Source organism: Aphelocoma coerulescens, chromosome 7, assembly GCF_041296385.1.
Source record: "Aphelocoma coerulescens isolate FSJ_1873_10779 chromosome 7, UR_Acoe_1.0, whole genome shotgun sequence".
Taxonomy (NCBI): Eukaryota; Metazoa; Chordata; class Aves; order Passeriformes; family Corvidae; genus Aphelocoma; species Aphelocoma coerulescens.
Window position 1 is genome coordinate 17,312,167 of NC_091021.1, and position 16,869 is coordinate 17,329,035.

At 47.8% G+C, this 16,869-nt stretch overlaps 2 protein-coding genes across 6 annotated transcripts in view; both read right to left on the reverse strand.

Annotated features, from left to right (window-relative positions):
* Positions 1 to 16,869, reverse strand: part of HOXD3 (homeobox D3) — a 30,651-nt gene that overhangs the window by 5,061 nt on the left and 8,721 nt on the right. The window contains exons 1-2 of one of the 5 annotated variants that reach the window (XM_069020587.1): positions 7,492 to 7,589; positions 1,591 to 1,674 (exon numbers count right to left, since the gene is read on the reverse strand). The gene's annotated coding sequence lies outside the window, so the exon portion shown is untranslated. The other 4 variants (XM_069020588.1, XM_069020585.1, XR_011151926.1 and 1 more) reach the window with 4 other exon arrangements.
* On the reverse strand, positions 8,927 to 15,207 carry HOXD4 (homeobox D4). The gene is made up of 2 exons (XM_069020594.1): positions 12,869 to 15,207; positions 8,927 to 12,464 (listed from the first exon to the last, which is right to left on the reverse strand). Exons 1-2 carry the CDS (start codon positions 13,275 to 13,277, stop codon positions 12,160 to 12,162), a joined length of 714 nt encoding a protein of 237 aa, XP_068876695.1. The 5' UTR covers positions 13,278 to 15,207; the 3' UTR covers positions 8,927 to 12,159.

The window sequence follows — 16,869 nt, forward strand, 5'->3', positions numbered from 1 at the left end:
AGGCTTTTATAAGCCTTGTGAAATATAGTTCCCAAAAGAATACACAGAATCTTAAGAAAGAATATTGCTGTTAAGCTGTTAAAAGCCTTATTTCTTTTCTGAAATACCAACTGCTTGTGAACTCTGCTTGAACCTAAAAAGGAGGCTATGGGCCATAAATCACATGGACAATGCTCAACTGTTGGTGGCTCATCTTTAGATCTTAAAAAGAGAGAGAGGGAGAGAAAGAGGGAGAGGGAGACCTATCCAGGGTTTGATTTTCCACGAGTGAAAGGCCTGGGGTGATGTTTTTATAGGTAACACCAAAGCGGAGGCTCAACACTTGGTGTTTTGGCCAGATATAGCCTCCAGGGAAAAAAAAAAAAAAAAGTGACATCCAAATGGTGAGGCCGAGCTGTGGGAGGTGGGCTCGGAGGCACCGAGGGTAGGAAAACGCAAAGTATCCATGTCTGTGTTTCAGATTTCCCTTCCTCCTCTCCAGAAAGGTTAACCTCATCTGAACTGTTAGGCGTTGCACATGATAACAGGGCTTTTTGTCCTGCCACTGGTTCCAGTGTCTTTGGGGGATGCCGACCCTCTCACGGCTCTGCCTGGAGAGCAGCTGGGAGCCCAAGCGTCCACCCGCGCGTGTGCGTGGAACCCGGCTGGCCCAGGCTGACACCGGCCCGGCACTGCCAGCCGCTTTCCTACCGACACTTTCATATTAAGCAGGTCTCTACTAAAACTTCCACTACACTTAATTCTGCTTCGGATCAATATCTAATATGATACCGAATAAATAAGAGGCGGTGAGAGCGGCCAGCGAAGCGGTTATTAAAGCAGCCGGAGCTCTCAGGGTGCATATCAATGCACCTGTCATTGCGGTTGTAACAAAATTTATGACTGCTAGCGCCGTGGCAGTAAACGCTCCGGCCAGGAATGAAAAGGAAAACACTTCCCAAGCCCCGGCACTTTCAGAAGTGCAAAGCAGCCGGCGCGTAGGAGGGAGCCCGGCAAAAGGATCCCCTGCTCGGCACGTTTCCCGGCCGCCGGCCCGGGGCAACCCTGTATATAAGGAAAGCGCTGGAGCCGCCGCCGGACCCGGCCGCAAGCAGGGCAACTGGGCAGCCGCCGCTGGGGCTGCGCCTGAGCCGCGGGATGTCTCGTCTCTGAGGGCACTGAGAGCACTGGGGAGCACGAAGGGGCCCTGCGAGACACGGAGCGGTGGCCGCCGTGGGGCCTATTAAACCAGCTACGGAACCCCCCCAGGGAGCCACCCGCTCCCCGCGGCTGGGCCCAGGCCTCGGCTGCTCCCCAGCCGGGCTCGGCTTCCGCGGAACAGGGGCTGCTTTCAGCGGGGCTTTCTGCGGGCCGTTCTGTATCTGACGTGTGGGGCGGCGGCGTGCCCCGGGTGCCGCCGCCGGCGGGCTCGACCGAGCGGCTCTCCCTGCTCGGCGGGCCGGCGCCAGGGCCAGGGCCGGGGCTGGGGCCGGGACCGGGACCGGGACCGGGACCGGGACCGGGACCGGGACCGGGCTGTGCTCGCTGCGACTGGCCTGTCGCGATAGGGAAAGCGAGAGATGGATGGAAAAGGAAATTTAGAGAACTCACCAAACTTACGTTTTTTCTTGATTTTTGACTTTAACTGTGTGAGTAGGATCTTCAGGTTCCTTTGGATAATCCGTGGGCACGGACCTGCAACAGAAGTGATAACTCTCAGTGGAAACTGCTTTGTTTTGGACTTTCTTCCTTAGGACTTTGTTAATAAATGCACATCTCGTCCGCAGCCCTTCACCGTGTCTTTCCGTCCGCGTCAGATCTTTTACCAGACAAAGGGCAGATGTTTCTCTTCATTTATTAATAGCGCCTTGAGAGAGGCGGGGAGCAAAAACCGTGCAAAATACTCCGGTTGCGGGTCGGACCCGGGCAGGGCGGCCTGCGGCGGCCGCTCCGACGGGCCCCGCGCACCGGCCGCGGAACCGCGCCTGTCTCCCCGAGCCCCCAGTCCGGGCCGGGCCGGGGCGAGGGGAGGGGAGGCAGCGCACGGGGGTACGGGAGCGCCTTTCGGGGGAGCTGCGGGCACCTTCGACAGTCGCAAGCGTGTCTCCCGCCGCCCGCACCCACGGCCCGCGAAGAGTTCAGCGGAAACGAAGCTAGCGCGGGTCTCTCTCCATTTCTACCCCCAGATACCGAGTAAAACAGAGAGAAAGATAAGCGAAGAAGCCCCAGCATTGAAAATGCGCTGCAAACATTTGCGTCTCGAAATGAGTATTTTGCCTTTGTCTGTGCAATGTATCGATTCAGGACTTTAAGAACTTTAGAGTGCCAGAAAATCCCCCACAAAGAAGCCCAGGTCATTATAAAGACGATATCTAGCCACCATAAGCCTTTGAAATGACCTTTGGCTCGTATAGCAATAACTCACCACTTAATGAACAACCAACGGAAGCGCCTCCGATAGCTCACAACACAACAGACCTTACAACTTTCCACCAAGTCTTCTCTCTCCCTAACCAAACTCAGTAGGATGCTACATTCCCCTTCCAAATCACCTTAATTTATGCTGGCAAACTGAAGTTAGGGAAGTGGAGCTTCATGATTACACATGATGCTCGCTCAGGTTCCTGGCCCGGGCCTGTCCCGGTAACGTCTTATATAATGTATTCACGTGGGCGTACGTCAACTTTAAGTGCTTTATTTTTTTAAAGAGAATTCATTAGAAATAGCACTTTACACGGTGTCTGAAGGCAACCTAAGGTGGGTTGCACCTTAGCCCCTGAGAGGAGAGATCATAATATTGCAGACCGAGTCATTGTTAGCCGCTGTTGATTAACACGGTAAGTTTTCATTTTGTGCCTAATTAATTATCGACTTCTCATCCCTTTCCGAAGCAGCTTCTCAGCCTCAAAAGCAATAGCATTCTAGCTCTAGACATGCTTTATTTAGCCAGAGCTTGGCCAAATACCAAGACTTCCACGGCCACAGGAATAACCCCCAAAGTTCGTACTGCGGAGAGAGGAGTCTGGGCACGCTGGGGTTGTGCTCGGCTCCCAGCGCTCGGCGAAAACGTTGCCAGAGCTGAACCCAGGGAAATCTTTAGAATTATTCAGGCGTGGGACCAATATAGGTATTATTGAAATTTTAGGTGAAGTTATAAGTGAGTGCTTCCATCGAGCCAAATGAAATGCTGCTTGCAGTAATTGGATTCAGCTGACTAACTTGGCAGGCCAGCAGCTTGGAGGCATACAGCTAAGAAAAATGTTCAGTGCTTTTAACTTCTGATCGAGCAGAGCAACGCGCAACATGAAATAAAAATAAATAAATAAACACCCTAACTATCTCCTTTTCCCCTGCTCTCCCACCCTGTTCCTTCGGGGCACTCCGACCCCCGCCGAGGACTTGCCCGGGTGACTCGGGGCGGGCAGGGTCCGTTCCAGCCTTACACACGCTCCTGCTCGACAGCACAACGCCGGGCTTTACGCAGGGGCTTTACAGCAGACATAACCGAGAGTTCACCCGGGCTCCAGGCAAGCCACCAGTCAGTAGAAACAGGCATTCCTGGGAGAGTCGGGCTAGTTACAACAGCCCAAGCGGGAGCTGAGCTGTAAGTGTATGCGGGGAGGCTGTGTGGTCGCTTCCAGACCCCCAGTCCGCCCAGAGAGGCACCGGTCCCCCCCAGGCATCTTCCCACCGCCTTATTGATCAAACCACACAAATGCAGGGCAAGAAACTTCTCGGTAGATAAATATCAAGCCGTGCTTCAAATAGCATGTGTAACTCGAAGGCATGAGCACACCGGTAATAGCAGTACTAAAACAACTGCGGAAGGAAAACAACAGCCACTAAGGAGCACGAATGCACGGCCAGGGAAAAAGGTTCGGGAAGACACTTGGCACGAATATTTAAGAGACCCTATGCAGGGGCTACATTACCGATGAGCCTATTTTAAACCTCCCTTTACAAATCAACGCGGCTACCCCCTGCCCGGCTAACCACGGCAACGCATTAACGTGATGCTCAATCTCACTTTGGCAATGGGAGCATCTAGCAAAGTTCTCTCCCTCGTTTGTTTACTTATTTGTAATTCCCTTCCTGAAACCACCGAAAATTGAGGAAAGGATAGGGTTCAACGTATTCCCCTAGCTTTTGGAAATGAGTTCACTTTTTATTTAAAGAACATAGTAAAAAGAAGATACAGCTTAAAACGTTCAAGTAGGTGGAGACCACTCCATACATTTGCCTCCATGGGCAGAGATTGCAAACAAATTCCAGACCATCTCTGAGCAAAGGAGATAATATAGCCCCTGCGGTTAAACGTCCCATTTTGTCATGCAGTTGCTTACCTGTGTATCAATTTATCATAAACCTGGGTTCCTCACTTTTCAGGATCTGCGCTTGCAGTTCTTAGAATATATCCTTCACCCTTTGTCTGCAGACAATACTCTCCTAAACCTGATCTTGCGGTTTTACAAATATTTCCATACACCAGAATTCCCGATAGAACGAAAACAGGCTCAGGCTCAACTACCAATAAAAGAGAGCGAGTGGAAATCGGAATTTGTTGGGCTTTAAAAAAAAAAATCAACACATAACCCTTTAGCCATCAGCCTCCTGGAACCAACGACAGCAATTGGCCGGCTCCTGTTTTGTTTTGGTTTTAAATCGTTCGGCCATTGATGAATTTTGGGGGCGAGCAGGAGAAATCCCTTTATAATCAGAAATATAGGCACTGCCTTAAAATACAGGCATATTTGCCCACGTGATCGCAGAGCAGTGCGCCGGGGCCGAGGCTGGCGCGCTCCCCGCGCCCCCGCGCAGCGGGGCTGCCGCGCCGGGCCCCGTGGGGCGGGCGGCCCCCGCGCCCCTGCGCGCCCGACCGCGCTGCCCAGCCCGCTCTCTTCCCGCGCCGCTCCGCGGCCGCGGCCCCCGCACTTACGCGCCCCGTGGGGCTGGCGGAGCAGAGGAAAAAGGTGAATTCCGCGGGATGATCCCAGCGCGCAGAAATTCCCACCGGAGACAGAAGAGGTATTTGGAACCGGCTGCGGCCGGGAGCATGTGCCGGGGGCAGCTCCGCAGCAACGCTGCTCTGGCGGACAGGCGCTGGGGCCCACTGGCTTGCGCGACTTTTTGCTTTCTCCTTCTCCGGACCGGGAAGATGCGGGGCAGCGGGGATTACCCCTGTCTGGAGGCTAAACAAGCGCTGGGAAAAAAACCCTCATGACATTTGTGCGTGTGTGTGTCTGCCCTGAGCCTGCCTCCCTGCTCTGTGTGTATGAAGAGACATGGAGCAAACCCTGTGTATATCTGTCATGTGTGCCCACAAAGCTCCCCAACAATACCAGTTAGGCAAAAGGAAACAAATATATATGTTAGGTTCTCTGTTTGATTTTTTTTTTTTTGTAACATATCTGTAGCTATAAATACACCACACCTAATCTAACATCTGCTATGATTTCATTACCATCCAAAGCATGGGGATGTGACAGTAACGTATTACCTTACAATACTAACCGTAAGTGCATTGTAACATTTATCTAAATTACATTGCTTTTCCTGACTTTGCAAACCAGTTATAAAAAGATTGGAGTCCAGTGATGGAAACATAAGTTCAATGTAAATTATTGTGTACGGCTTCGGATTTATAATCCTATATTTCTTCGAAATGATGCACTTAAATCTCGCCTCAAGTAAGAGGTAATGGTTCTTTATATCCTTTTCAGTCAGCCATATATTTTGGTGTCTGGGTAGTTTTGCCGAGCCCCCCGCGCTCGCGTGTCTGTGTGTACATACAGCAACCCCTACACGCACAGCGTGTTCTGCATACTTGTGTACATGCACACAAAGCCGAACATAATTCTGGCCGCTGTTTAGGCGTTTTGGATGACGGAGAGGTCTTTAGCTTCCCACACAAAAGTGCGAGGGGAAAAGCTGGACACGAGCAAAGAACACGAAGAGGATTCAGAAGAAAATGCCTTTTTGGAGGGCAGTTCGGAACCCCCGGAGAAAGCCTCACAGCCCTTCGGTGTCTTTTCAGAATCTAGTGCTTTAAAAAAAAAACAAAAACCAAACCACACAAACAAACAAACACAACAACAACAAAACCACCAGAAAACCAAGCAAATTTAACGTGAAAATGGAGGACGGCTGAAAGAAAGGAGCACCTTCGCCACCACTGCCAGAATTAAGATATTTTAAAGGGGACTGAAAAAGTATTAAGGAAATGTTAATCCTTTGGCTGGTGGGACTCCAGCTTTGCGCGAATTTGTCTCCAGTAAAGGATCTAAGACTTCTTCAATCGGAGCATATGTTCATACAGCAATAAAACAGAAAGATTTACAGTCTCCGCCCGCCCCCCAGCAGCCTCGCACCCTTTCAGGAATTACTTATGATGATTTATAACAACAACTCCGGCAATTGTCAAACTGATAAAATAGCCCGGGCTATATGCGAGAATAAACGCTCTTATGAAAGGGTTGCGATTTATGTTCAGGTCCATTTTACTGCGTGTCTTGGTGGAGTTTAGTTTCTTTCCCGGCCCAATAAGATCATATAAAACTTCATTGATAAAAATGTAGGAGTTCTCGTGAAGTAGCAAATCTGTTCCTTAGTCACTACCACAGCACATAAACATTTGTCATCTTTGAATAATTGAATTAATGTGTTATTGTTTGAATGTATAATTCATAACATAGGAAACTTTGTCTCTGCCCTGCCAACGAAACGGAAGCAATAAAAAGCTACAATCCAGGGTTTTTAGAAATTACTCCAGCAAGGGATAATAAAGAATATCCTGTTTGCAGAAGGTATTTCCATCTGACTGGGATTTCACAGAGAAATCTCAGTCTCGTCCGTATTCTATGGAGTTTATGGAGAGTGGCTTTGTATAAAAACACAAATGCTATTTTTTCCCTGGTCCGGGCTATTGATCGGGGACTTGCAAGCCGGCATGCCCACTCCGGGGGCTGGATGCCGCCGGACTCCCCCGCAGCCCCGCGCCGGGCGGCGGTGCTCGGGCGGCCGGGGCAGGAGCGGGCAGGGCGGCCGGGGCAGCGGGGCCGGAGCCGGCCTTTGTGCGGGCGGCGGGGGAAATGCGCGCCTGGCGCTGGCTCCGGGCCCGCTGTCAAAGACGCACGGCAAAATTTACGACCCCGCTTGAGAAAAGCTGAGGGCCTTTCCCCGCCGGTGGGACCGGGCAGCGGCTGCCCTGACAGCCGCATTGTTTCCTCCGCTTCGCTCCGCGCCTCCCCGCGCAGGCAGCCACGGCCGGAGCCGCCACTCCGGGAGGCGGTCTGGCGATCAGCCTCCCTGCTCCGCGGCGCTCCGCGGCGCTCCGCGCTCATCCTCTTTCCCCCGCTCCCTGGGAAGCAAAGGTCATCGCTTGCGCCCGGTCCGGTTCCCGGCCGCTGCCGCGCTGGAAATCAGGAAGCAGCGTGCCCTATTTGTCAAGTGTTTGACAGCTGAGTTCATTAAGGCTTAAATAAGGAGGAATAAAAGTAAAAAATATTTACGTACCGAGCGTCTCTTTTTCAGCAGCTACCAAAGAGCTAGGTGTGCAGGGAGAGGGACTGCACCCTTTGTATATTATATTCTTGGGATCTCTTCAGTTTTCAAGTCTGATAGAGTCCTTTGCTTGGCAGATTAATGACGACTCCGTGTTTCTTAAGGGACGTGCTGAATTAATTATTTCGCAAATCACGTGGTCAGGACTTGTAGAAATCTATTCTTATCATCTTCCTTGCACTTTGAAATTCTGCCTGTTATGACTGTTCCTAGCAAGATTATTTTGGTCTCTAGGCTTGGGGGGAAAGGAGGGGAAAAAAAAAAAAAAAGGAAAAAAAGAATCAGGGGAAAGGGCTAACAAACATGGCCGTTGGAAGCGGTGTGGCTCTGCACCGAGAGGTCCCTATTTACTGTACTGTACAGTAAGTGGGGTTTGCTATTGACTCTGCCTTTCCTCTTCATTCTTACCTTAACGACTAGTGGTGATATAATATACAGAACTGTATTGATGTATCGAGAGTAACAGGAGGAGCCATTAAACAGCAGAGAGAGAAAGTATAATCACAAGATATGCCTCAATATTTAAACTTAGCGAGTGTGTGCTTAGAAAAGCAACCTCAGCCTCCCCTCGGCGCACTTGGGCAGTAAGGGCACATGCTTTCTGCTGCGCACCCTGCTCCCTGCCCGGGCTGAGCCAGAGACTGTATTTTTGGACTCGTGCCTTGACCACGCTCCAGGAGAGGACAAGCCCTCACTGACAAGTACTTATGACAAAAATAGTGCAATCGACTTCTCCTGGCTAGTTGTATGTGTTATTGTCTGACGTGCTTATGCTGGGAAGAAAAAAAAAACAATGCTTGCCATAGGTGCATGGGAAAGTTTAAAGTCTCCAAGTTGTGTTTTCTTGTAGTCTTTCTTTTGTATCCACTGTCAAAGTGAGGGTTACTGCTCAGGAAAAGCTACTCTCTGCATTGCAATTTCAAATTTCCATTTCTTTATTTAATTGATTCTTTCCAGGACTCACCTAAAAGACACACATCTGTGCGGGCATCGAGGTGACTTCAGGTGTGGCTCCTTGCCTCCTACCACACATGCAGAAATCCAGGAGTCATTCTAGAAGGGCTTGTTAAATGCAAAGCAGCAGCAAATGGATGACAGGCACTTTTAACTGTAGCCCAAAAGTAAATATAGACTCCAGCTTGGCCTAGAGTCACACCATTATGGCTGAGGCAAACAGCAAACCTGTTCAAAGGGACATTTGGAAGGATGCTATGCAAAGTCACTCGTCTTTTAACACTGTAATGATGGGAGGGACCAGAATTTTCACAGAAGAGAGACCCACCTTGTAAGAACTGCTTGCTCAAGGTACAAAACAGAATCTATTTCGCTACACCTTTTATTATTTCAAAATTATGTGGAGGGCTTACATCAAAACTACAGGCGACAGTTCGTATAAATAACGCTTTAATCAATGGCAGCAAAACATCAGCAAAGTCTATAAAAAGCATCACACTTTAACAGAGATGAGAGCAGTGCTGGACAATGCGACCGTTTAACAAAGGCTCCAATGCACAACGTTCACCCGTGATAAACAAAATTAATCAGCTTTCCTTCATACACCAAATAACTCTGGAGGAGGGTTAAAACCATTAAAAAATAAACCTCGGGTTCGTTTTGCACGGGAGATAACGACCAGTGGGTGCTCCTGGTCATTATTACAGACATTCCTGACCATTCAGAGCATTGGCACTGGGAGCTATTTCTGTTTGGTACTCGCTACCTTCACTTCACGTATTCTCCGATCTTACAGTGCAATTACACCTAGGTAAACCTACGGGGCTCCAGCCTCGCTCAAATGGGACTTGCAAACAGGGCTGTAAGAGCTGTGCCTGCTGAAGCCAACACTCGTCCTGGAGTTATTAACATTTCAAAAGACAATGAGACAAATTCTGCTAGCAGCTACACGCCTGTTTGACTTCAGTGGGCGGGGGAAGGAAATTTGGGAGCAGAAGTTGGTCCTTTAACTTCGGGAGCCATCTCGGTTGATTAGAAGCACAAAGCAAGGATTTACTTATCCAAGGCCATTATTTTCCAGAGCTGTATCACCGATGCCAAAGTTGGTAGCTCTCTCTCGAATAGCACTTTTGCCCTGCTCCCAGCCAACTTATCAAGCTTTAAGAAAACAGCGGGGTTCCAGGAGGAGGGTTTTCAAGAAGAGTAGTTAGAGGAGTTTTACTTCCCCACACCCTTTTTTCTTCTTTATTTCAATAGATACGTATGAAGAGCAAAAGGATGGCTTTGAGCAGCTCTGGAGAGGAAAGGCCACTACTGCAGGAACGTGGTGTAACAAAACTTGAAAACTTGTCTCAGGAATTCCCTCCTCAAGCGCTGCTGCTAGCTGCTCTCCATGCTAGAGAAAGGGAAGGGTAGTTTGGGTCCAAAAGGTTAAGGGTTTAGAGGTCACTCTTCCCGGCTGAAATACAACTAATCGAATAGAAAATTTGTCCTCTGGGTGAACCTGTTCCTGCAATTTAGCCGAACTTCAGTAAAATACCTTTTCAGCTTCTCAACGTGAAGGCGTCAGAAAAAAGACGTCTTTACTATGTATGAACTCGGTGCTTTTTGTCATAGAAACAATGATGCGAATAATGCGGGAATATCCATCTTTAATATCACGACGTGGAGATATTCAAGTATTGCCATGTGCAAGTCTGAGAACTGGGCTAACCCTAAGGAAGAACAAAGAGTTTTCTCCAGGCTCTAAAACAAAAGCCCAAGTCTTAAAGACACTTTGCGGACTTCAAGGGATGAGAAAAGGGCAGAAATTAACTGCTGGCCACAGTTAACGTTGCCGAATACACTCTTGTTGAAAAGCTCGCCTTTTATTTTAGAATTAATTCAACCCCATTTTAGCCAGTGTTTTCGTGAGCGAGCCCAGAAAGCTGTGAGTTCTCAGTGGGAAGCATCCAGCCTGGAGAAGGGCACGTTAACTCACCCCCTGCTCTTTCCACCTCCCTTCAGTGTTTGCTATGAGTTTCCTTCTTTGCCACTTTTCTCTTTAATAAAGGGATCACCTCGTTACAATTTTGACTATGTGGTCCCTCTCCTAGGCTGCCCTGAGGGTACAGGAGATAAGGGCTGAGCTTTAAAACCGCCTGAGCGGAGGTGTAAGTGGCTCAGGGAGTTGGTTTGGTTTGGTTTCGTAGTTACAGAGCACTAAAACTTTGGCAACCAGCAGTCAGGGACAAATTCGTGGGTATTAGATCAGCTCTGCTCCCATTCAAGGCTTTCGTGTTTCTTGAAAGCAACTTGCTGAGATTTCCAACCATTGCAGTCATGTGTCATGGTTTGCTTAAAAACAATCACTGTTCTAAAAAAAAAACAAAACAAAAACAAAAAAAAAACCAAAAAAACACAACCAAACACAAAACAACACAAAAAAATCCACCCAACCTTAAAAAACCCACCCAAACCTAAAAACTAAACAAATCAAAGCCACAAAAACTCAAAATAAACCCAAAACAAAACAAAGCAGCAACCCACATAGACTATCTCTCTCTCTCTAGCAGAAAAGAATTTTAAAATTTGTTTGAAAGAATGTGTTCAGCTTTCAGCTTTGAATGGCTCAGTTTATATCACATTATTTTTTCAGTCTGGGCTGCTGTTGGTTTTTGTGGGGTTGTTTTTTGTGGTCTCCCCTCTTTCTTTTTTCTTTTTTTTTTCTTTCATTTTAAAATGAGGTATCGATGGTTTAAAGCACAGCTCTGAGCAGAGCAGACTTTGGAAACAAATTTCAAGCCTGTTAGCTCTGGATGGCACACGGTAAGGAGCAGGGACGCTTTTCCTATTCACAAAGAAGGAAATTTAGAAGAAAACGGGGTGGGGGACAAGAAAGTTGTGTACGTTCAACACAAGTAAACATTACATATGTGTTCATGAGACTGGGAAGGAAAAATACTGTATTTCAGCTCCCCTTCCTCGTTTTTGGTTTGACTATTTTTCTTTTTGCCTTCATTTTTCTATGTAACAAATAAATAAATACATTAACATTACCAGAACACAAAATAACCCGTTTTCACTTAATTTCTATGCACACCTTCTGTGACGTTATGGAAATGAGCAAGTATTTTCATTACACCGAGAAAGGTAAAGCAGTACAAAAAAAAAAAGTTCACAATTACTGGTCTTTATGTTCAAATAAAAGACTATGCTATGAATTTCCTGTCCTCAACTTGCCCAAAATACATCCTCCCGAAATTGCATGGGATAAAAAGACAATTAAAAGTATAAATCCCATAATAAAGCATCCAATCTTCACTTTAGAATTCAAAACTGAAACACAGGACAGTTTCATTTTCAATGATTTATTATTTTTTAAGGACAGAAGGTCTCATTTAATATTTTCCCAATTCCCACTGCCTGCATGATGGTTTGTTTGGTTGGTTTTCCCTCTCTCTTTCTTTCCCCTTTTTTTGTTTTCCTTTTTTAGGTTGTGCTAGCAGAGGCAAATAAAATAAAGTCCAAAGTAGCGTCATTTTGTCTCCTTTGTACAACAGTACCTTAAAGAAAGATGACAGTTTCTCGTGTCCTTAGCTGCTACATGCAGGTTCTGCTTGGGCAGTGTCAGTTATGTACAGTACTGGTCAGAAGCGAAGGATGAAATGGAAAATTTCACCTCTTCTACAAAGTTGTCAAGTCAGTCTGATGGTCCTTGGAACCAGTTTGTAAATGGGGGTTTGAACCAGAGGAAGAAGACCTGCCCTTCGTGTTGGGCAGTTTGTGATCTTTTTTCCACTTCATTCTTCTGTTCTGAAACCAGATCTTGATCTGGCGCTCAGAGAGACACAAAGTGTGGGCTATCTCGATACGGCGGCGCCTGGTCAGGTACCTGTTAAAATGAAATTCTTTTTCCAGTTCTAGGACTTGCTGTCTGGTGTAAGCTGTGCGGGAGCGTTTAGGTTCCCCTCCGTTGTAATTGGGATTCACTGGGAAAAAAATACGGAGAACTTTTACAAAGCTAATCTTGACTTGCCGGTCCGACTTTACAAAAGAAAACCTTATGAGCTGCGAGCATGTGGCCGAGCTGGATTCGTCCCAGTTGCTTACAATGGCCGGGCTGCTTTCCCCCTCGTTTGAGGCAGGCACTACGGGCACACGCAGCTAGGTAGGGTGGGAGCCTCTAGAAGGCTCCTAAAATGGAGTTTTATCTTGCACGGCAAAGCCCCGCATGGCCAACGGCCTATTTCCTCAGCAATAAAAATTTATGGCGAGTGTAATTGGCCACCTCGGTTTAAAAAGCTCGTCCACGAGCCTGGCGGGGACTCGGGAGAGCGCCGCTGAGGACGATCGGAAGCAGGGTAGAAGAGCAAAGTAAGAAGAGGATCCTTACCCGAGTTAACATGGACTTTCTTCATCCAGGGATAAACTACTGCTGGCTGCTTAACTGCGGAGCCGTTTGGGGGTTTGAGGGCCGGCTGCTGGCTGCAGGCTCGCGAGTTGGACATTGGAGGCGGTGGACAATGCTCTGCTGGGCCGGGGAAGTGGCTCGCCGGGCCGGATTGCTCCTGTCCGTGACCCCGCGGCTGCCCGGCAGAGCCCTGGGCATTGCTACAGCTAAAGGGCTGCTCGCTGTAGTTTGACCGTGGGTAGAGTCCCTGGTGCTGGAAATCAGAGCCCTGCGAGGCACTGTAGTACTCGGCCCCTTGCTCGCCTAAGTAGCTATTCTGCAAATATTCCTCACAAGGAGGAAATTTGGGATCCACATACTTAGAGTTCACCATATACGAACTCATGGCCATTAATTTCTGAAGGTAGAAAATACTAATTTTTCTCGTGTTGTCTTTTTTTCCCCTGCCATAGAGCCCTCCTACTTGCTGTCAACTGAATAAAGTTAGGCGGGCATGTGACCGGCCCGGCCAATGGGGAGCCGGGCGCCCACCGCCGCATTTCCCCGCATTTCCAGCGATTCCACTCAATAACATCCCTCTAACCGAGTGACCCCCCTCTCCGGCGGGCCGCACCCGCAAACCAGGTACCGGAGGTGTGGGGGTACCCCGGGGCGGCGGCCGCTGCCCTGCCCACAGCCTTTTGTCTGAGCCGGCTTCCCCCATCCCCGGGGGATGCTGCCCTGCCGTCTGATCTACTAGCCAGGATCGCCACCGGGGCTTGGTACCTCACTTTAAATAAAATAAGAAAAAGGATCGAAAGAAATATACAGAGAGATGAGCTGAAGCGGGGTTAAAAGGGAAGAAACTGATAAGCAGGCGAGGAAAAGAAAAGCCATCAAAGAAGAGGGTAATATGATGTACAATAGATCTGTCCTGTCTTTGTCTCGCAGAGGTCATCCAAAAGTTACCAGAATTTAGTTCTGCTGAATAAAATTAGGCAATCAGTAACTTCTCATTCACTTTCAAGCCTCAATATATACGTGTCCATACGTATGCATGCACAGATGCAAACGCCAACGTATATTTATAAACCTACACATGTATGTATGTAAAATCATGCAGATGGCAAGAAGGAGTTCACTTTTAACCACTAAAGTTCAATCAATTGAACTGGAGACGTCATTTAATTAGGTTTAAAATATCACGGGTTTAATGAGATAAATTCCGTCTTCATTCATCAATATCATTCCTGGAGCACAAGTAAATACATTCCAGTGAGGCGAATGCTGCTTTTGCTGCTGTCGTAAATATTTTGATGCGATCTGGACCTTTGACAGGGAAATTTTGCTAACGTCTGGCATATCTAGCTAATTTATGAGTATCTTTTAAAATACTCATTCACTGATTGGTAGATAATACCTTTTTTTTCTTTTTCCCCCAGAATATTTGTAACTTCTGGTGAGTTTAACTGTTTAAATTCACAAATTGTCACTGAGAGTTAGGTCTGAACGACAACTGAAGTTTTAAGAAACGTCCTAAAACCTAGTGAATAGGAGCGAGGCAGCAAAACTTTTATAATTTCTGAGTGTTCAGCATGCACATGCCTCTTGATTCCGCCAGTATTTTAACTTCTAACCATTTGCAGAAAGGTGAAGTTTTTGCATCGACCATATATTCCCCTAGAATCGAATCTGTGACTATATGAATATCACACAAATTCGGTTCTACAGGGTATATATAGACAACGTAATAACATTCTGTTTTCATCTACAATATAGCAGATCTTTGCAATTCTCTTAGTCTCTTACTGTCTTCTGAGGTATGCAAACTATTCTGCTGGGACTCAGTTCTGAAATACAGATTTGCAGGAAGGTGGGATTTCGGAAAAGATTCACGCTTGTTATTATTGCTGCAATAGAGCTATAAGACCCTCCACCAATTCATAGCGACGAATTTCGCCTACCAAATTCTCAGAAAGACCTGCCGCTTTCTTTAAATTCTCTGCCATTTACGTTCTCGCTATGGAAAATGGACGTGGTCGATCAAATTGCGCTATTTAGAATAATAATGCTTAAAGTAATTTAGGAAGAAGTCTTTAAATATTTAGGCTAACACGAATCTGAAAAGATTCTCCATAACTAGAAATCCCCCCAAAATAAAAAAGAATTTTAAAAAAATCGAAACAGAAGTAAAACAGCCGACAACAGAAACAGCGGTTGGTGAAAAAGATGAGGTTAAAAGCTGGAGTTAGTTGCTCTCGGGAAAAAGAGAGTTTCCAAATTTACCTTCATCCTATTATGCTGGTCTAGCTATTATCCCCGCGATCTGCCTGCGAGCCTCAGCCTCGCACCCTCCCAGGTTTTCCCCGCCGTAGCGTTTATGGTGAAGGGCAGGGCGAGAGGTCAGCCGAAATCATTTACAAACATATCACAAAGTTTCATTATTTTTACTTTGTCGACAGCGGCACACAGGAGTACAAAAGTTCATGAATTGTGTCTGACCCAGCTCCTCACTGCTGTCCTGCGGTCAACCTCTTCTCCTTCCACTATTTAAAACAGGCACCATAAGGACAAATAATGGTGCGGGTGTGATACATCCAACCACTGCGGAGGGCAGATTTGGGGGTGTTGCGCTTATCCGAGCGATGTGTACCGGGTTGTTTGGCTGGCTCCAGCTCCCAACTGCCTGAGATGAGAGATGCTATTTTGAAACGTCTGTTTTCTTACCACTGCGGTGGTGCCTTCTTCACAGCAAGTGCAACTAGAAACGACTTTATGTCCTTAATCTCCCCCCGGATTCTTCAAATCTCCACCCAGCTATTTTCAGCATCTCTCCCCGCTTTCTCATCCTTTCTCTGAGGGGAGAGGGGATACCCCTCCCGCCCCCCCGCCCTCGCGGGGGTTATTTAACCACCCGCCTGAACTGGCAGGGTAACTCTCCTCCGCCCCCCAAAGAGAGCTATGGTTTGGGGCAGCCCCCGAGAGCGGACAAGCCCACCGAGGGCTGCCCAGGGAGCAGCGATGGAGCTGGGGAAGCAGCAGCTCCCCGTTCTGCTTAATACTACACATTTTCATATTTGTTAGACGCTGTGACCTGCGTTTCACCTTATTGCACGACTTGCTCAGACAGGTCAAAGCCAAAGAGTTATTGATGAACAAAAGCGTTATATATTCACCTCCTGTTCAACTGCCCATACAAAATACTTTTGATCTATCAGCCTTTTTGTATTCTGGTTCATAATCAGTATGCTAAATGTACGTTGGCAGAAAACAAGTAATCCATACATTTAGGGCCGGCCCTGGAATAAAATGCCAAGGGCGTCCATGTAGTGAAGGACTAAGCTATGGGGGGAGGAAAGTTACCTATGGAACACAATTAAAACTGCAACGCTGGAGGCGATTCTTTAGTTCGTATTTATAGGACTCGAAAACCAATATTGCAAAGCAAGACAAAAAGATCAGGGGAAGCTTGGCACATCTAGTGAAGTAGATTATTTATCAGGAAGCAGGGAGAGGAAGCAGGGAAACGCAAACAAACACACACGCAAACACTCCTCTCCTTTACATGCTCCCGGTCAGAGCGGGGCTGGCAGAAGAGGGAAGGGCAATGTACAACATATTGCATCTCCAAATGTTGCAGGCTTTCCTTCCCTCTTTGAGAGACAAGCCAGTCTCAGCCTGGAGGACCAGGACCAATGCACTTAGCTCCTCACTGGAGCCAGAAAGGTTCAACAGCATTTCGTGATGCACACTGATCTTCTGCCCTCCCCTCGGTCCCCCCTGCCGCAGCTCAGGCAGGACCATCTGGGATGCGAAAACCCCTACAGTAAAAGATTGCCCTTCTAAGCTCTGATACCCATTCCATTCCGTGCCTTCACAGCGTTTAAATCCATGTTAGAGTCTCCCTTGCCCCGAGACATCTAGCACCAGCGGATCAGCTCTACCGCCCGCAGACCCCGGCTGTAGCTGGGCTGCCCCGGCTGGCCAGCGCTGACCGCCCCCAG

What these genes read in the sequence shown, in the direction of transcription:
- HOXD4 (XM_069020594.1), bottom strand. Translation starts at nt 13,277, where the DNA reads ATGGCCATGAGTTCGTATATGGTGAACTCTAAGTATGTGGATCCCAAA. An exon ending in GAAAGTCCATGTTAACTCGG is followed by an intron (nt 12,465 to 12,868) that starts GTAAGGATCCTC and finishes TTTTTTTCCCAG; the next exon opens with TGAATCCCAATTACAACGGA.